The sequence below is a fragment of the Pongo pygmaeus genome, chromosome X, assembly GCF_028885625.2.
Source record: "Pongo pygmaeus isolate AG05252 chromosome X, NHGRI_mPonPyg2-v2.0_pri, whole genome shotgun sequence".
NCBI lineage: Eukaryota > Metazoa > Chordata > Mammalia > Primates > Hominidae > Pongo > Pongo pygmaeus.
In genome coordinates, this window is record NC_072396.2 from 88882191 (window position 1) to 88903489 (window position 21299).

The window sequence follows — 21299 nt, forward strand, 5'->3', positions numbered from 1 at the left end:
CTTTGTACGAATATACCCCAAAGGATCCATTTTACTGTGGATGGACATTGGGTTGGTTGTAATTAAAATGTTGCTGTGAACGTTATTATACTAACTCTGGGTGTGCAAAGACAGTAGTTTCTATAAATATACATAGGAGTAGAACCATTGGATTATATTATATTTGGCATCTTTTAATTTCTGGGTTTTAAACAGTCTTTATGAACAGTTTACCACATCATTCCTGTATTTAAGATGGTTTTTTAAAAGTATTTTATCAGCATTTTTAGTTGTTTTTGGAAAGAAGGCTGATGAGGATTCCTGTTCTGCCATACTGCTGTTATGGACAGTCCAGCTATTTTATGTTTTTGACATGAACATTTTTTGCCTGTAGCTCCCCATATATACTGCACCACCGCTCCAGTCTAAATATGTTGAAGAGCAGCCTGGTCATTTACAAATGGGCTTTGCTTCCATCCGCACTGCAACCGGTTGTTATATTGGCTGGTGCAAGGTAAGTCAATTCTGATAGTGGTTTAATATCAGAGATTTTTGATTAATTGTTCCAGTTACCTATTGATGTGTAGAAAACTAATCCAAAACTTAATGGTTTAAAACCACAACCATTATATTACATCTTATGATCTTGTAAGTCATGAATTTGATCTGAGTTCAGACATGTGATTTGTCTGTTGCATGTGGCATTGACAGAGGTGGCCCAGTGGTGTTCATCTGGCAAATGAGCTGATCTAGACAGTTCAAGACAGCTTTATTTGCATCTCTGGCACCTTGTTAAGGATGGCTGGATGGCTGGGTTCAGCTGGGATTATTGACTAGAACACCTACACATGGCCTCTCAAGCATGGTGATCTCAAATAGGTCAGATATAACTTACATGGGTAATTCAGGGCTCCTAAAGACAATGTTACAAGTGGCCCTAGGCAGAATTTGCCAGGCTTTTTGCCTGTCATCAGATGTCCAAGAAAGTCACTTCTACAGCATTCTATTGTTAAGTCACTAAGGCCAGCTCAGTTTTAAAGGGAAGGGAATTAGATGCCAACTCTCAGTAGAAGTAGCAGCAAATAATTTGTGGCTATGTTGAACCTACTCTACCACTACTGCATAGATTAAAGTAGTTCAGCAAGGATTTATGTCACCTAGCATGTACACAGTATCACTCACTTTTTATGTGAAGTTCTGAGATTACTTCTGAATATTTTCTTCTTTGGCTAAGCTAAGTGTTATTTACTTGTTGGGGTTAGCTCATAAGACCATTCTAACTACAGTAAGCTATTGGGCAAAGTAGAATACACGTGACTTTAATGCTTAGCCTTCAATCAGAGATATCCATCAGCAGAGTGGTGGAGTAAGCCGATGCAACACTAATGTTTCATTATCATCACATAAACATCATTGTGTTAGCATCAGTATCTCCAGTGTCAGTATCTTAATGTTGGTACCAGTGTTTTCATCATTCTGACCTAGTAACCATGCGACTTTTCCCCAAATATAGCCTGATGGTGGACCATTGTTCTTTTTTAGTTTCTATCCATTATCTTTAAAAAGAAATCTAATGAGCTTATGAAAAATAATTTGTGCTTAGGTGAAATACCAAATCAATGAACTCTGGTAATTCCAGATAATATTTCAAATATCTGATAAATACATGATGTTATTTTTGAAAACTTGTGTTTGTCATACAATTCTTATGGTACTAGTTGTACTACACACTATTAATAGTTCGATCTAGGAGGGAAATACCTTAACCAATTATGGTCTGAATCGTGCCCCTATGACTATGTGCCAATAGCTAGATGATTCAGACTTAAGCCTCCTGAGATATAATTTTCCATAATGTTCTGAAATTTTTCTTCAGTGAGATAAAATGTTCCTGAGAGGTCTTTAAATTGCTATTGTAACTGTCATCCAATTTAAGATTCGAAAGAATGTTTTATTCCATTAATATGCTCAAACAAATAGGTTGAAGAAAGGCAATTTCCAATGCATTTTGTCCTAAATGTAAACAACTATTTTTCCCTAATTTTCCCCTAAAAATGTAATCTATTCTTTAAAAATTACGTCTGACTCAAATTCGTTCCACATTAAACCTTGAATCATGTAGAGCAAATTCAATTTCTACTCCTGCTAGCTTAGTGTTTTGAAATTTAGGTAGCACTGACCCCATGTGGTAAAAATGAATTCCTTAGCAGAGCTAAGAAAAATTTTTTTTGAAAGATGACTAATTTTCTTCCTTAATGGTTAAATGATTCCCAATCGACTGGTCAATAGGTATTTTAACTTTGAAGGTGAAATATTCTCAAGACAGTCCCTACAGAAAAGTAGTTCAATAGCAGTTAGCATTTATGCTGATTTGTACAATTTTAAACCAAGATGAACCTCTGCATCTCTCTGATAACCATTAAAATATGTAAGACAAAATTACAAAACCAAGCTATCTCTATAACAAAAACTTATTTCTTCCCTGTCCAATATAATAATCTCTGTTTTCTCTGCTTTGAAAGTCTCTTTTGTTCTTGTTTTTATCCCATGGTTTCATAGCAGCTAGTTCAGAGAAGGATTGTGTTTTCTGGTTCCATCGACAGAGTACAATATGACCACGAGTAAATCATTTTGTGACTTCCTTTTTTTTCTTATCTAAGTGAGGTAATACCTAGCACTCAATAAATATATTTAACACTCTTTTGCACTAAAATGAATCAGTTAGAAACAGGTAAAGTTAAAGATTTGCTTTAAAACTTTAGTTCCTCTGATGTATTAACATAGTTTTGATTTCTAGAGAATTTATGTTCCGATTTAAAAACAGGATAAACACTGGTCTATGTAGGATGATTTCTGTCCTGAGGTAATTTAGATTTTTTTTCTCATTCTAATGCACACTAAGAAAAGGGAGGAAGATGAAGCCCTTTGCTTTAGGCTTTTTGCTCTTTTTTTCCCTCCACAAATCATTATGTTGTTGCTGTTGCATCTTTATTAATCAGATGTTGGTTCGAAACTGAAATATACCTCCCTTCTTCTTTATTTAAATTCCATTTATTTTTCTAGGTCATCATAAAATAAGATGATAAATCTTTATTTTTTTCAGTATCATTTCTGCTCTGATTATTTCATAGGCACATTATCCATTTATATGAGAAAAATGGTATAAATGTTATCCATGTTAAATAGAATGAAAAGCAGGAAATGAAAACAAGCTGGTAGTGAATACATAGGAAAGTTGGATTTAGATTTGGGCATAATGTTAAGTCACCCTTTTAATATAATCTTAGAGATGCAGGCAATTTTATCTCATTATCAACAGCTTCAAAAATGCAGATGTCTTCCCCCCCTTTTTTTTGCTTAGGGTGTTTATGTCTTTGTGAAAAATGGGATAATGGATACAGTACAATTTGGAAAAGGTAGGTGAGTAAATAATTAGAAATGTTTTATTGTGTTTTTAAATTGCATTGTTTAAATGTGAGAAAAATAAACTTGGTATGTTACCCATTATCATGCATTTACCAACTCAGAAGGTACTCTCTGTAGCAATTTATTGATTAGTTTATTTATTATTTGTTGATTACTGATTAATAGCAAAGCAGTAATATTCATTATTCAGCAGTTATTATTGGCTAAGGTGTTGTACTTAGCATTTTACATAATTTTTGTCACAATTATGTTAGTATTGGTATTATAATTATTCCTATTTTACAGATGAGGGCAACTGAGGTTTAGGAAGGTTAAGTAGGTTTATCGAGGTTACATAACTGTAAGTGGTAGTGCTAGGATACAAACTGAGGTCTGTTTTAACTACAAAGTCTATATTATATATCATAAAGCATAAATTAAAAACATGTCTCCATTGTTGCTAATTAGTTTAAGTGCTACTTGCTGTTAAAATACATTGTATTTTGCTGTCAATTGCTGGGAAATGTTATAGCAATCACTAACCCTGGAATATTTAAGCTAATGGTTAAAAAGCAATTATACTTGACTCTTTAGCTTGTTAATGGTGTTTGGCAACAGATATAGCTTTGTAATATTCTTGGCTTATGCCAGTTGTCATAATAAATATGTATAGGAGATAGAAAGATGAGCTAAAATGTTGAAAGTTTCCATGAAGTTGATGACCTGTATTTGAATTGTCATTATTTAATGTATTAGGAATAAATTCAAAATTATATTCCGCATCAATCATGAGGAATAGGATTAAATATGTGATTGCCATTAAATAATGAACTGTGATAGAAAAGTATACTTTTGGAACCAGAAACAAATTCAACATATAGAAAGCCAAGAACTACTCTTCATCTACTTTTTGTCTAGGCTCACTGATGATTGAGTTTAACCAACAGCAGTGGCTGTCCTGAGGTTATTAGGGAGTAGTGGCAAGCAAGGTCTAGTAGCTGTGTATATCCTTAAACTATTATTCAAAACTCCTTAATAAAATATCTATTTCAGTTCTTACTGGAGGCTACCAGTGTTTGAACAGATAAGGGCAGAAGTTCATTATAGAGATATAATACATATGCAGTCAGAAATTTACCTTATGGTAACCCATATTAAGATGTGCCCTCTAGCATTACATTTCTTTATAGTAATAACCATCAGTATCATTAAGAAAAGGAATATTAAATCAGCTACGGAAGGAAAATTTTATTTTGTAAAAAGTAAATATATCTAGTTTTTTAGCTTGCTACTCATATTGTCATTATATATAGCTCTTTTGAAGAATGTTTAAACCTCATTATTATCTTAGCAAATCTCTTTAACCTTCCTGCATTATAACTGTATAGAATATCCAGTAGAATTCAGTTATTTATGTTAATTTTTAACTGATTTCTTGAGATGCTTATGTCTATATGAAGAATCCTCCTCGAGATTTTCTTCCGAAAATGGGAGTTATTACAGTTTCAGGATTGGCGGGCTTGGTTTCAGCGAGAAAAGGTAGGGTTTTAAAAAATATATTCTCTCTTAATGCCATGATATTAGTTTCTGAATTTTGCAGTCATGAGAAAACCTCATTTGCTTTATTGAATATTATCTGGATAGGCTACTGTAAAGATTTTTAGATTCTGTATTACAGCATGCTTACTTTTATAAGGACTTTGTGTTTTCAAAGCTATAGCTATTCCAAAGGCTGTTCAACGTCATTAGTCATTAGGGAAATGCAGATGAAAACTAGAATGAGATACCATGTCAGTCCCAACAACATTGGTCAGGATGAGACCAAGAGAAAATCAAATTTTATCTCATATATCAGTATCTCTGTCTCAAATCTTTAAAGTAGCTGCCAGAATATGGGGGTCATGACTGAGAAAAGTAGTTTGAGTGATTAGTATATATTTTTACATTAAGATAAAACTCTCAAGAAATTTTTTCGGTAGTTAGTGACTCTTAAGGCCTTAAAAAAAAGTTACCTAGAAAACAAAATGACAAATTATAATTTTAATAGAAATAGCTATATATTTAAAAAAATTTTTGGCCGGGTGTGGTGGCTCACGCCTATAATCCCAGCACTTTGGGAGGCCGAGGTGGGTGGATCACCTGAGGTCGGGAGTTTGAGACCAGCCTTACCAACATGGAGAAACCCTGTCTCTACTAAAAATACAAAATTAGCCAGGCGTGGTGGCATATGCCTGTAATCCCAGCTACTCGGGAGGCTGAGGCAGGAGAATCACTTGAACCCGGGAGGCAGAGGTTGTGATGAGCCAAGATCATGCCATTACACTCCAGTCTGGGCAACAAGAGCGAAACTCCATCTCAAAAAAAAAAAAAAAATTTTAAATTATCACACAGTAAATTCATACAATTCTATCAGTTTTAATATATACATAGAGTCATGTAACCATCACCACAGCCAGGATACAGAACAGTTATATCATTCCCAAAAAGTACCTCATGCTGTCTGTCTGCAGTCAGACCTTCTTCCCACTTCTAACTCCCAGAAACACTCATCTGTTCTCTGTCACTATAGCTCTGTCTTTTTGAGAATGCCATCTAAATGGAATCATACATAGACTGGCTTCTTTCACTTAGATTATCAAGATTGTTGCATGTGTCAATAGCTTGTTCCTTTTTGTTACTAAGTAGTATTCCTTCATATGGATGTGCCACAGTTTACTTTATCACTTAACCTGTTGGACATTTGGGTTGTTTCCAGCTTTTGGTGATTAGGAATAGAGCTACTATGAAAATTTGTATACAGGTTTTTCATTTCTCCACGCCCTTATTACTAAGCTGGTGTAGTTCTCTAGTCACTAGCCATTTTGGTCACCTTTCATCCATCCTTTGTCCACATTCCAGTTGCCAGACATTGTCCCCAAACTAAATTACTTATATTGGAAGGCACAGTTCTGAGCCAGTCTGGAATCTGATGTCAGGTACTTTGTAGTTTGTTTTTCCGGCTATAGTCCTAAAAGCCTCAAATCAAGGCATAATTAGGTACAAAACTGCTGTGCAATTATAAGAACATTCTAGTATCCTAACTCATATATATATATATAAAATATATATATAAAACATATATATATAACATATATATAATGTAGATATATAACATATATATAATATATATATGAGAGGATGCTAGAATGTTCTTATTGTATATATATCTCATCTGAATGGATGATATACATATATCTCATCTGAATGGATGATATACATGTATCTCATCTGAATGGATGATATATATATATATCTCTCATCTGAATGGATGATATACATATATCTCATCTGAATGGATGATATATATATATATCTCCCTATAGCTAATATTAATGCTTCCCTATATCCTATTTCTTATTATAGTAGGTAAGCAGCTTCTAATTGAATAGGTATTATAAATTATTCAGTAAGAAATAATTACAAACCAAGATCACCATATAAAACAATAAGACTCAAAGAATTAAATTTTGAAGGAAATTGTCCAAAATGTATTACTCAGTTTCTCAGTAAAAAACTTATACCATTCTTGTAAGAGAAAATGTTCGTTAGGTCATTCACCGTGTTTTCAAATGTCAGGGCTAGAATAATCTAAGCCAGTGTTTTTCAAATTGGAGATCTCAACCTATTAGTAGGTAGTGACATAAATATAATGAATCTCAGGAGACATTTTACCTTTTTTTAAAAAATTATATTTTAAGTTCCAGGGTACATGTACAGCATGTTTAGATTTGTTACATAGGTAAATGTGCGCCATGATGGTTTTGTGCACCTATCAACTCATCACCTAGATGTAAGCCCAGCATGCATCAGCTATTTTTCCTGATGTTCTTCCCCCACCACCCTCCCACAACAGGCCCCAGTGTGTGTTGTTCCCCTCCCTGTGTCCATGTCTTCTCATTGTTGAGCTCCCACTTATAAGTGAGAACGTGCAGTGTTTGGTTTTCTGTTCCTGTGTTGGTTTGCTGAGGATAATGGCTTTCCAGCTTCATCCATGTGCCTGCAAAGGACATTGATCTCATTCCTTTTTATGGCTACATAGTATTCCATGGTGTATATGTACCACATTTTCTTTATCCAGTCTATCATTGATGGACATTTGGGTTGATTTCATGTTTTTGCTATTGTGAATAGTGCTGCAATGAACATATGCATGCATGTATCTTTATAATAGAATGATTTATGTTCCTTTGGGTATATACCTAGTAATGGGATTGCTGGGTCAAATGGTATTTCCAGTTCTAAATCTTTGAGGAATCACCACATTATCTTCCACAATGGTTGAACTAATTTACATCCCCACCAACAGTGTAAAAGTGTTCGCTTCTCTCCACAACTTCACCAACATCTGTTATTTTATGACTTTAGTAATAGACGTTCTGACTGGTGTGAGAGATTATCTCATTATGGTTTTGATTTGCATTTCTCTGATGGCCAGTGATGATGAGCATTTTTTCATGTGTTTTTTGGCTGCATAAATGTCTTCTTTTGAGATGTGTCTGTTCATATCCTTTGCCCACTTTTTGATGGGGTTGTTTGTTTTTTTGTTGTAAATTTGTTTGAGTTCATTGTAGAGTCTGGATATTAGCTCTTTGTCAGATGAGTAGGTTACAAAAATTTTCTCCGATTCTGTAGGTTGCCTGTTCACTCTGATGGTAGTTTCTTTTGCTGTGCAGAAGCTCTTTAGTTTAATTAGATCCCATTTGTCAATTTTGGCTTTTGTTGCCATTGCTTTTGTTGTTTGAGACATGAAGTCCTTGCCCATGCATGTGTCCTGAATGGTATTGCCTAGGTTTTCTTTTAGGGTTTTTATGGTTTTAGGTCTAACATGTAAGTCTTTAATCCATCTTGAATTAATTTTTGTATAAGGTGTAAGGAAGGGATCCAGTTTCAGCTTTCTACATATGGCTATCCAGTTTTCCCAGCACCATTTATTAAATAGGGAATCCTTTCCCCATTGCTTGTTTTTGTCAGGTTTGTCAAAGATCAGATAGTTGTAGATATGCGGCATTATTTCTGAGGGCTCTGTTCTGTTCCATTGTTCTATATCTCTGTTTTGGTACCAGTACCATGCTGTTTTGGTTACTGTAGCCTTGTAGTATAGTTTGAAGTCAGGTAGCGTGATGCCTCCGGCTTTGTTCTTTTGGCTTAGGATTGACTTGGCGATGTGGGCTCTTTTTTGGTTCCGTATGAACTTTAAAGTAGTTTTTTCCAATTCTGTGAAGAAAGTCATTGGTAGCTTGATGGGGATGGCATTGAATCTATAAATTACCTTGGGCAGGGTGGCCATTTTCATGATATTGATTCTTCCTACCCATGAGCATGGAATGTTCTTCCACTTGTTTGTATCCTCTTTTATTTCATTGAGCAGTGGTTTGTAGTTTTCCTTGAAGAGGTCCTTCACATCCCTTGTAAGTTGGATTCCTAGGTATTTTATTCTCTTTGAAGCAACTGTGAATGGCAGTTCACTCATGATTTGGCTCTCTGTTTGTCTGTTATTGGTGTCTAAGAATGCTTGTGATTTTTGTACATTGATTTTGTATCCTGAGACTTTGCTGAAGTTGCTTCTCAGCTTAAGGAGATTTTGGGCTGAGATGATGGGGTTTTCTAGATATACAATCATGTCATCTGCAAACAGGGACAATTTGACTTCCTCTTTTCCTAATTGAATACCCTTTATTTCCTTCTCCTGCCTGATTGGCCTTGCCAGAACTTCCAACACTATGTTGAACAGGAGTGGTGAGAGAGGACATCCCTGTCTTGTGCCAGTTTTCAGAGGGAATGCTTCCAGTTTTTGCCTGTTCAGTATGATATTGGCTGTGGGTTTGTCATAGATAGCTCTTATTATTTTGAGATACGTCCCATCAATACCTAATTTATTGAGAATTTTTAGCATGAAGGGTTGTTGAATTTTGTTAAAGGCCTTTTCTGCATCTCTTGAGATGATCATGTGGTTTTTGTCTTTGGTTCTGTTTATACGCTGGATTACATTTATTGATTTGCGTATATTGAACCAGCCTTGCATCCCAGGGATGAAGCCCACTTGATCATGGTGGATAAGCTTTTTGATGTGCTGCTGGATTTGGTTTGCCAGTATTTTATTGAGGATTTTTACATCGATGTTCATCAAGGATATTGGTCTAAAATTATCTTTTTTGGTTGTGTCTCTGCCAGGCTTTGGTATCAGGATGATGCTGGCCTCATAAAATGAGTTAAGGAGGACTCCCTCTTTTTCTATTGATTGGAATGGTTTCAGAAGGAATGGTACCAGCTCCTCTTTGTACCTCTGGTAGAATTCGGCTGTGAATCCATCTGGTCCTGGACTTTTTTTGGTTGGTAAGCTGTTCATTATTGCCTCAATTTCAGAGCCTATTATTGGTCTATTCAGAGATTCAGCTTCTTCCTGGTTTAGTCTTGGGAGGATGTATGTGTCCAGGAATTTATCCATTTCTTCTAGATTTTCGAGTTTATTTGCATAGAGGTGTTTATAGTATTCTCTGATGGTAGTTTGTATTTCTGTGAGATCAGTGGTGATATCCCCTTTATCATTTTTTATTGTGTCTATTTGATTCTTCTCTCTTTTATTCTTTATTAGTCTTGCTAGCAGTCTATCAATTTTGTTGGTCTTTTTAAAAAACCAGCTCCTGGATTCATTTATTTTTTGAAGGGTTTTTTGTGTCTCTATTTCCTTCAGTTCTGCTCTGATCTTAGTTATTTCTTGCCTTCTGCTAGCTTTTGAATGTGTTTGCTCTTGCTTTTCTAGTTCTTTTAATTGTGATGTTAGGGTGTCAATTTTAGATCTTTCCTGCTTTCTCTTGTGGGCATTTAGTGCTATAAATTTCCCTCTTCACACTGCTTTGAATGTGTCCCAGAGATTCTGGTATGTTGTGTCTTTGTTCTCATTGGTTTCAAACAACATCTTTATTTCTGCTTTCATTTCATTATTTACCCAGTAGTCATTCAGGAGCAGGTGTTCTTTTGAGAAGTGTTTGTTCATGTCCTTTGCCTATTTTTAAATGGGGTTCTTAGTTTTTTTTCTTATAAATTTGCTTAAGTTCCTTGTAGATTCTGGATATTAGACCTTTGTCAGATGGATAGATTGCAAAATTTTTCTCCCATTCTGTAGGTTGTGTGTTCACTCTGATGATGGTTTCTTTTGCTATGCAGAAGCTCTTTAGTTTAATTAGATCTCATTTGTCAATTTTTGCTTTTGTTGTGATTGCTTTTGGTGATTTCATCATAAAATGTTTGCCCGTGCCTATGTCAGAATGGTATTGCCTATATTTTCTTCTAGGTTTTTATAGTTTTGGGTTTTACATTTTAAGTCTTTAATCCATCATGAGTTACTTTTTGTATAAGGTGTAAGGAAGGGATCAAATTTCAGTTTTCCTGCATATGGCTAGCCAGTTTTCCCAGCACCATTTATTAAATAGTGAATCCTTTCCCCATTGCTTGATTTTGTCAGGTTTGTCAAAGATCAGATGGTTGTAGATGGGCGGTTTTAGTTCTCTATTCTGTTCCATTGGTCTATGTGCCCGTTTTTGTAGCAATACCTTGCTGTTTTGGCTACTGTAGCCTTGTGGTATAGTTTGAAGTCAGGTAGCATGATGGCTCCAACTTTTTTCTTTTTCGCTTAGGGTTGTCCTGGCTATATGAGCTCTTTTTTGGTTCCATGTGAATTTTAAAATAGTTTTTTCTAATTCTGTGAAGAATGTCAGTGATAACTGAATGGGAATAGCATTGAATCTTTAAATTCCTTTGGGCAGTGTGGCCATTTTCACGATATTGTTTCTTCCTATCCATGAGCATGGAAAGTTTTTCCATTTGTTTGTGTCTTCTCTGATTTCCTCGAGCAATGGTTTGTAGTTCTCCTTGAAGAGGTCCGTCACTTCCCGTTAGCTGTATTCCTAGGTATTTTATTCTTTTGTGGCAATTGTGAATGGGAATTCATTTATGATTTGGCTCTCTTCTTGCCTGTTGTTGGTGTATACAAATGCTAGCAAATTTTGCACATTGATTTTTGTATCTTGAGGCTTAGCTGAAGTTGCTTATCAGCTTAAGAAGCTTTTGGGCTGAGTTGAGGGGGTTTTCTAGATATAGGGATCATATCATCTGCAAATAAAGACAATTTGACTTCCTCTCTTGCTCTTTCAATACCCTTTATTTTTTTTTATCTTGCCTAATTGCCCTGGCAAGAACTTCCAACACTATGTTGAATAAGAGTGGTGAGAGAGGGCATCCTTGTCTTGTGCCAGTTTTCAAGGGGAATGCTTCCAGCCTTTGCCCGTTCATTATGATATTGGCTGTGGGTTTGTCATAAATGGCTCTTATTATTTTGAGACATGTTCCTTCGATACCTAGTTTATTGAGAGTTTTTAACATGAAGGGATGTTGAATTTTATCAAAGGCCTTTTCTGTGTCTATTCAGATAATCATGTGGTTTTTGTCTTTAGTTCTTTTTACGTGATGAATTACATTTATTGATTTTGCGTATGTTGAACCAGCCTTGCATCCCAGGGATGAAGCCAACTTGATCATGGTGGATAAGATTTTTGATGTGCTTCTGGATTTGATTTGCCAGTATTTTATTGAGGATTTTTGCATCGATGGTCATCAGGAATATTGGCCTGAAGTTTTCTTTTCTTTTCTTTTTTTTTTTTTTTTTTTTGTTGTATCTCTGCCAGGTTTTGGTATCAGGATGATGCTGGCCTCATACAATGAGTTAGGGAGGAGTCCCTCCTTTTCAGTTGTTTGAAATAGTTTCAGAAGAAATGGTACCAGCTCCTCTTTCTATCTCTGGTAGAATTAAGCTGTAAATGCATCTGGTCCTGAGCTTTTTTTGGATAGTAGGCTATTCATTACTGCCTCAATTTCAGAACGTTTTTCTGGCCTATTCAGGGATTCAACTTTTTCCTGGTTCAGTCTTGGGAGGGTCCAGAAATTTATTCATTTTTAGATTTTATAGTGTATTTGCATAGAAGTGTTTATAGTATTCTCTGATGGTGTTTTGTATTTCTGTGGGATCAGTGGTGGTATCTTCTTTATCATTTCAGATTGTGTTTGTTTGAATCTTCTCTCTTTTTTTTTCTTTATTAGTGTAGCTAGCAGTCTATTTTATTGTTGTTGTTTTTTGTTTTTTGTTTTCAAAAAAACAGCTCCTGGATTTTTTTTTTTTTTTTTTTTGAGGGGATTTTTGTGCCTTTGTCACCTTCAGCTCTGAAGCTTGGTTATTTCTTGTCTTCTGCTAGGTCTGTGGTTTGTTGGCTCTTGGTTCTCTAGTTATTTTAGTTGTCATGTTAGGATGTCAATTTGAGATCTTTCTAGCTTTTCGATGTGGGCATTTAGTGCTATAAATTTCCCTCTTTATGCCACTTTAGCTGTGTCGCAGAGATTCTGGCATGTTGTCTCTTTGTTCTCATTAGTTTCAAAGAACATCTTGATCTCTGCCTTAATTTCATTATTTACCCAGAAGTCATTCAAGAACAGCTTGTACAATTTCCATGTAGTCATGTGGTTTTGAGTGAGTTTCTTAATCTTGAGTTCTAATTTGATTGTGCTGTGGTCTGAGAGACTATTATGATTTCAGGTTTTTTACATTTGCTGAGGAGTGTTTTACTTCCAATTATGTGATCAATTTTAGAGTAAGTGCCACATGGCACTGAGAAAAATGTATATTCTGTTTTTTTTTGGAGGGGTGGAGAGTTCTATAGATATCTATCAGGTCCACTTGATCTAGAGCTGAGTTCAAGTCCGAGTATCTTTGGTAATTTTCTATCTCGATGATCTTTCTGATATTGACAGTGGGGTATTAAAGTCTCCCACTATTATTATGTGGAGGTCTGTGTCTCTTGGTAGGTCTTTAGTACTTGCTTTATGAATCTGGGTGCTCCTGTATTGGGTACATATATATTTAGGATAGTTAGCTCTTCTTGTTGAATTGAGCCCTTTACCATTATGTAATGACCTTCTTTGTGTTTTTTGACATCTGTTGGTTTAAAGTCTATTTTGTCAGACACTGGGATTGCAACCTCTGTTTTTTTCTGCTTTCCATTTGCTTGGTAAATTTTCCTCCATCCCTTTATTTTGAGCCTATGTGTGTCTTTGCACATGAGGTGTGTCTCTTGAATACAGCACACCAATGGGTCTTGTCTTTTTGTCCAGCTTACCATCCTGTGTCTTTAATTAGGGCATTTAGTCCATTTTCATTTAAGGTTAATATTGTTATGTGTGAATTTGATCCTGTCATAATGATGCTGGCTAGTTAATTTGCAGACTTGTTAATGTAGTTGCTTCATAGTGTCATTGGTCTGTGTACTTTAGTGTGTTTTTGTAGTGGCTGGTAATGGTTTTTCCTTTCCATGTTTAGTGCACAACACAGGTATGGTGGTGATGAAATCCCTCAGTATTTGCTTGTCAGGATGCATTTCATTTAAAAATAGAGGAGAATAGCAAATATCAGAGTAGTTTGTTCTTGCAGACTGGCCTTTCTTATCAGGTAAAGAGAGGATGACTATGAGTCTTTTTAATCTTTAAAATGACACATAAGGAAAAACTGCCACCTACTATGTTTAGGAGCAGCACAATTAGGGGAATTTGATTAAGTCAAGGGAACTTATCTCAAGAGATACTAGGATTATAAAATAAGAAATTTAACTGTAGGTAATAGAATAATAGCAAGCAGGACTAGAGTAAAGGAGCAATTTAGGACATTTTAATATACTTAAACCCTCTTTCTGCATACCACAAAAGTCTAAATCTAACGAAAAGCTAAACTAGTTTGAATCAGCCTGGCCATCCACCACCCCCCACCTCAGTCCATTATAGACATGACTATAGAAAGCTTCCTTAATAATAGTTAAACCAGACCGAGATAGACCTCTTGTTTTTCCCTTCCCTAAACTGCAAATTTGCCTGCAAACATTCATTTTCATTTGTATAATGTACCAGATAGGCTGTTCCCTTTTTAGATTAGGGATTGTATAAGCTGCTTCAGATCGTAAAAGTACTTATCCCAATTAAAAAACCCATCATCTGGTTACCTGGATCATACATACAGTATAAGATACTCAGACAAGCGTTTAACATACATATTATTTTGAACCAACAATCTGTTGGAACTAAGCTATGGCTTAAAGTGGTGGATTTCAAACTATTCTGTAGAACCCTTAGTTTCATGGAAGTGTTTAGTGGTGCTATCAGGATAAAGGAAAAGCTACACAGCTAGGGTTTGATACAGAGCTTCCCACCCCCAAGTTAGAGCAGCATCAAGTTTATAGGTTTTATATATTGAAGTTCCTAGGGAGATTCTATTTGAAAGATATTTTGAAAGGATTTTGTTATCAAAAAAAGATATGAAAATAACTTAAATGATGCATAGTTAAGGCACTTATTGATATGCATTACTTATGTCAGGTTACTTGCAATTATTATTCAGTATTGTAAGTCAGTGACATGAAGGAGTTTTGTACCTGTTAAAGTCCTTAGTTGATGATTTAGTTGAGTCATTCACCTTTCCAAATACTTAATCAAAAAAGAACATGTAAGAGAGAGTCCATTTCACTTTTACATGGTGTCACAAACACAGTAGTTAATGAATTATCTATATTATCATGCTTTATTAGATACTTGCAAAATTGTGGTTATAAATTTGGGTTTCATAGGACATGAAAAATACCTAGCTTTCAAGCAGAAGAAAATCATCAATTCCTTTTGTGTAGGTAATTGTGAATATTAGATTGAGAATACTTTTGTTAAATTGGACATGACAGCTAAGGGGTTATTGGCTTGAGATCCTTAAGGGCATTTTAGCTTCCATCTTGATTGGTGTAATTACCTAAAAAGTAATTTAACAGAGGGTGATGGCTTACCAGGGGAGCAAAGAAAGCATTACAGTATAAGAACATCAAGTCTCTGGTGGTATATATTTGGAGTTTAATAATTTATTTGCATTTTATAGGTTCCAAGTTTAAGAAAATTACTTATCCTCTGGGACTGGCCACTTTAGGAGCAACTGTTTGCTACCCAGTTCAGTCCGTAATAATTGCTAAGGTAAGTTCTTTTTAAATAATAGCAACATTTCAGTATTTGTTTAAACTCTCAATGTGACAATATTTAAATGTTACACAGCACCTGCAACATTTAATTTTAAGAGACATAGTTGGTATCAACTCTTACGTTGGCCAAATCACCTTAGCATCTCAGCATGGTAAATGCCATTGTTAATAGGATGAATTTGTGTAAATATAATTCAACAATGTAAAGGCAGATTTGAGGATTACATTCAGAGACACTGTATTAGAATTTATGGGGAGAAATACTGCTCCATTGTTGAGGTATATAAACTTCAATTTTTATTTAAAAGAAGATTAAAATGCTAGCAGCTGTTTGGTTCAGCAGATTAACCTGACATAAGAAACAACCAGTTGATAGATTGGCTTCAGTGGTTTCTGAAGGTAAAACACACATACACACACACACACACACACACACACACACACAGGAACTCAGTATTGAAACCACTTAGAATTAAGAAACACCTGTATAAATGCTTATTATAGTTGTTTTGTCTTTTTCTTGTGAGCTTAAGTACAAATCCAGATTCTCTTAATGATTTGAACAGTTTTTTTCAGTATTTTATTTTTAACACATGTTCAGATGGAGAAGGAAAACTTTGGGTTCTGCACTTTTTCCCCTCTTTTCCTTCTCTTAATTACCAACAGTTAACATTTTCCCCTCATGCTTGAAACAATGTGTAATGTTACCAGAAGGACTTTCTGTACTTGTATTCCCATTACATCATCCCTTTAACTATTGATGTAGAGAAAGTTGCCTATCAATATTTTGAGAATGTCAAGGATATGGTGTACTATGTAGTTTGTAATGTGATCAAACTATAAAAGCTCATAACAAAGGAAGAGAGCATTATTCATTAAGTCTACTTATACCTGAAATAATTGATAACATGGTAAACTTATTTTTAAAACTCTTTCTTAATAATTTACATAGGAATTAACCACTTAAGTTAATAAAATGCTAGTATTGAAAGAAACTGTTAAGCTCATTTAATTCAACTTTGATCTTTTCTCATTTATCTATAGGGAAACTCTAGCTCAGGAGTTTCACAGTGACTGACTTGCCCAGCATCATACTGACATTCAGATTTTTTGGCCTCCATGTTCATTACTCCTCCCAGTGGACGATGCTTCTACTGATTCTTCTTCTGTTTTTCTTTTTCCTTTTTTTTTGAGATGGGGTCTTGCTCTGTCGCCCAGGCTGGAGTGCAATGGCCCAATCTTGGCTAACTGCAGCCTCCACCTCCTGGGTTCAAGTGATTCTCCTGCCTCAGCCTCCCGAGTAGCTGGGATTACAGGCGCCCACCACCACGTCCAGCTAATTTTTGTATTTTTAGTAGAGACGGGGTTTCACCAGGCTGGCCAGGCTGGTCTTGAACTCCTGACCTCAAGTGATCCATCCGCCTCGGCTTCTCAAAGTGCTGGGATTACAGGTGTGAGCCATCGTGCCCGGTCCTGATTCTTCTTTTTTCTAAGAGTAATGACATCATGGTTGCTTTTAAAAATTAAACCTGCTTATCTTTAGATAATCTAAATATTTCAGAAAAGTTTAGGAAAAAAAACAACAACCCAAAATGCATCTATCCATACAAATATCCATGTCCACATTTGGATAGAATGTTCTTCTAGACATCTTAACATGCATACACAGAGATAGAAAAACAGATTATGAATAGGCAGATAAGAATGAGATCATAGTATGTGTCTTATTTTTATTTTTTAAAATAAAGTGTTTAACTGAATTTTACTTTACAAAAGGAAAAACAAAATAATTGCTGAACTTCAAATGAAAATTTTTCTAATATAAGAGATTAATTTTTAAATGTTCTTCTAGGGTAAATAATAATTGTTACTTTAATTCTTAGAGTTGAAATCCTTGCTTTTCTTTTGACTATAATAATATCATATTTAATATTTTACAAATTCAAATACATGATTTTTTTTTAACCTGAGATCCGTGATGGACTTTAGAGAGTCTGTAGCACACCCTCCTATCCAAAACTTTATGAAAAGTCATGTATGTACAAGAAAAACTTTCTTATTTGACATAATCAGGACCAGTAGTTAACAATTAATCAAAAATGTTAAAGCAGCGAGTTGTAAAAATATATATATAAATATATACCCACAATTTTACTTCAAATTAAACATAAATGTCTTTCTTCACCCTGGCCAATGTGTTGAAACCCCATCTCTAGTAAAAATACAAAAATTAGCCAGGCCTGGTGGTGGACACCTGCAATTCCAGCTACTCGGGAGGCTGAGGCACGAGAATCACATGAACCCAGGTGGCGGAGGTTGCAGTGAGCCGAGATTACACCACTGCACTCCAGCCTGGGTGCCAGAGTGAGACGTCATCTCAAAAAAAAAAAAAAAAAAAAAAAAAAAAAAGTCTTTCCTTCTTCTCTATTTTGAAGTAGGGCTTTTCTTTGAGTATTGGTCTCCTGGTTAAAGATCTATAACATCTTTCCAACCATAAGCCATATCTGTAGTATGTCTTCTACAATTTCCAGATTAGATTCCTTTAAAACAGAATGAACAGTTAAAAACATTAAAAAAAAATTGATGCAGAATCCTTTTAGATGTTTATTATTTCTCCCAGCTGTTATAATTGTCTTGCTCACCTCTAATTTCATAGCAGTTATTTTTTTAGCCATTCACATTTGCGTCTTTACGAAGCATTTAACTTAATTTTCCTAGAAACAATAATTCTTTTTATACTCATTTTATCATATTAAGTTACATTTAGACTGTTTAATTTCAAGTAAAACTGATGCAGCAACTTGGGGAAAAAAGGAACTTACTCTTAATAAGCATACTAATCAACTTGTGAAAGATAGTACCTTCGCATATTGGAGAGCACCTGATAGGGATGAATATTCAGCATTCTACAAACATCATTTATAATAAATTAAAAAAACATTTTATTAATCAGTCAAGTCTCCTAAAAGGATGTCAGGTGAGAGCTTTTTACTGTATCTGTATTTTTCTGAGGGAAAGGGCCTATAGCTTTCAAGAGCTTCTCCAAGGTATCTGTGATATTAAAAAGTTTAAGAAATGATAGTCTAGAAGGTCCTTTGAGAAACGAAAGACTCACTCCAGTTATTCATCATTTTGAAAATACACTTCAAGATGGAATTACTCTTTGCTTTTTATAATTTTCCTCACAATATTTTTATTAACTTATGTAAAGAGTAGCAAGTAGTCTGTCTTTGAAAGCTATAAAATATCTAGGAATAGAACCAAATAATGTTTTAATGCCTGTTTAAAAGAAAAATAAACTATCAAACTTTACTGAAGGGTATTTTTAAATTTTCACAATATTTAATTGATGAATAAAGATTGAATATATTCAAGGTGTACAACACGGTGATTTGACATACATATACATTGTGTAATGATTATTACAATCAAATTAACATATCCATCACCACCCATGCAGCACATTATATACCCAGAACTTGTTCATCATATGACTGAAAGTTTGTACCCTTTGACCAACATCTCATTTACCTCACTGCTATCCCCTGGCAACCTCCATTCTACTCTCTGCTTCTATTCTGCGTATATATCCAAAAAAAAAAAAAATGAAATCAGTATCTTGAAGAGGTATATGCACCTCCATGTTCACTGCAGCATTATTCACAATAGTCAAGATTAGAAACAACCTAAGTGTCTCTCAGTAGATAAAGGGATAAAGATAATTTGGCACATATATACAACAGAATGCTATTTAACCATCAAAAATGGAAATTCTGCCATTTGCAATGGCATGGATAACCCAGAGGACATTATACTCAGTGAAATAAGATAGACACAGAAAGACAAATACTGTTTGATCTCACTTATATGTGAAGGATATTTAACAAAAAATCTTGAATGTCTTTGGACATATATCCTGTTTCTAGATGAAAGACTAAATGTTGAAATACGGCGAGTATTTCAAAGTCTAGAAATTTAATTCAGTTCTTACAAAAGCTCTGGATTTGAATGGAGTGTGACATTCATTCACCTAGTATTTGTTGTCTGTCTACTGTGTATTGGTTACTATAGTATACACAATAAAATAGATCAAGAGGACAAAAGAGAATATCCAAACAATTATATTGAGTGTATTTTTGTACACATGAGGGTAGGGGATTGATCTGTGGTACAGGTGACATTTCAAATCAGTGTGTAATGGAAAGCATGGATTTTTTTTTTTCCAAGAAATGTGTTGGGATAATTGGCTGTTTGGAAAATTACTCAGACCTTTACCAACTATCATGGGAAAACTAATTCTAGGTGGAATACAGATCTAATCATAAACTAGAATACTATAAAAGGTATGAGAAGAAATAAGAGGAATACCTGTTTAATCTTGAGATAGGAAAAGCTTTGTTAAGCAAAATACAATCTATAAGCCGTCAAAGAAAAAGTTGACATATTTGACTACATCAAAATTAATACATTTCTGTAGATTACAATATACCATACACAAAGTTAATGGATACATGAAAAACTGGGAAAACTATTTGTAACATATATGACAAAGTACTAATATCCTTCATGTATTAAGAACTCCTGGCCAGGCGTGGTGGCTCACGCCTGTAATCCCAGCACTTTGGGAAGCCGAGGCAGACGGATCACGAGGTCAGGAGATCGAGACCATCCTGGCTAACACGGTGAAACCCCGTCTCTACTAAAAATACAAAAAATTAGCCGGGCATGGTGGCGTGCGCCTGTAGTCCCAGCTACTTGGGAGGCTGAGACAGGAGAATGGGCGTGAACCTGGGAGGCAGAGCTTGCAGCTGAGATCACGCCACTGCACTCCAGCCTGGATGACAGAGAGAGACTCCATCTCAAAAAAAAAATAAAAATAATAAGAAAATAAAGAAGTCCTATAAATCAATGAGCAAAAGATGAATGTGCCCTCTGGGAAAATGAAAAAAGCAGTCTACAAAATAAGAAAGATAAATGGCCTAATATATGTAAGATACTTGATTTCATCAACAAATAAATGGAAATTTGAAAAATCATTTAGGTATTGGTTTTTAGCCTTTAAATTTGACAAAGATTTAAAAGACTTAAATATCACTGCTGGTAAATAGGGTAGGAAAACAGACATATACTCTTCGTGGTAGTGTAAATTGCTGCAGTATATTGCTGACTTACTGGAGAGCAACATGGTAATACTGTCAAAAATTAATATGTGTATACTCTTCAGTGCAGAAATTTCAGCTCTAGGAATTTATCCTGAGGAAATACTATAAGGGTTATGGTCCCAGTTATATGTATAAGGATGCTAATTTCATCATTGCTTATACTTGCCATCTCCCTGCCCCCAAAAAGGAAAACAGCCCATATGCTCACCAATGGGATTTGTTAAATCATCGTGCCTCAATAGGGAATTTGTTAAACAAATTGTGGTGCATACATTATAGAATACTAAACTAAGCAGCAAATTTAAAAAGTAGATTTACGGTATATAAAGTAATATAGAACCGTGCCTTTGAAATACTGTCAAGCTTTTAAAAAAATCATATCTCAGAATAATATGTTTACTGTGATCTCAAGTATTTGAAAAGGAAATCAAACTAAATACGTATGTAATTTATTTTAAAATTTAATTGAAAACATAATTGAGATTGGATTGTATAATCTATTCTGTAACTTTTTCAAATTAGTGGTTCATCGTGCACTTCCATTCATGCCAGTACATATAGATCTACTTCATCTTTTTTGAAAGATCTGTAAATATTAACATTACGTTTGTTTTAAAATTTGTGTATGTATAATGTATATATGAGTAAAAATTCAGGAAGGATA

The 21299-nt window shown here is 34.8% G+C and overlaps 1 protein-coding gene across 3 annotated transcripts in view; it reads left to right on the forward strand.

Annotated features, from left to right (window-relative positions):
* APOOL (apolipoprotein O like) overlaps positions 1-21299 on the forward strand; it is an 88337-nt gene that overhangs the window by 47396 nt on the left and 19642 nt on the right. For all 3 annotated transcript variants that reach the window (XM_054470644.2, XM_063660699.1, XM_054470645.2), the window contains 4 exons: positions 374-493; positions 3341-3395; positions 4825-4923; positions 15377-15468. In XM_054470644.2, coding sequence (XP_054326619.1) covers positions 374-493; positions 3341-3395; positions 4825-4923; positions 15377-15468 — 366 coding nt within the window. The remainder of the gene's footprint in view (positions 1-373; positions 494-3340; positions 3396-4824; positions 4924-15376; positions 15469-21299) is intronic.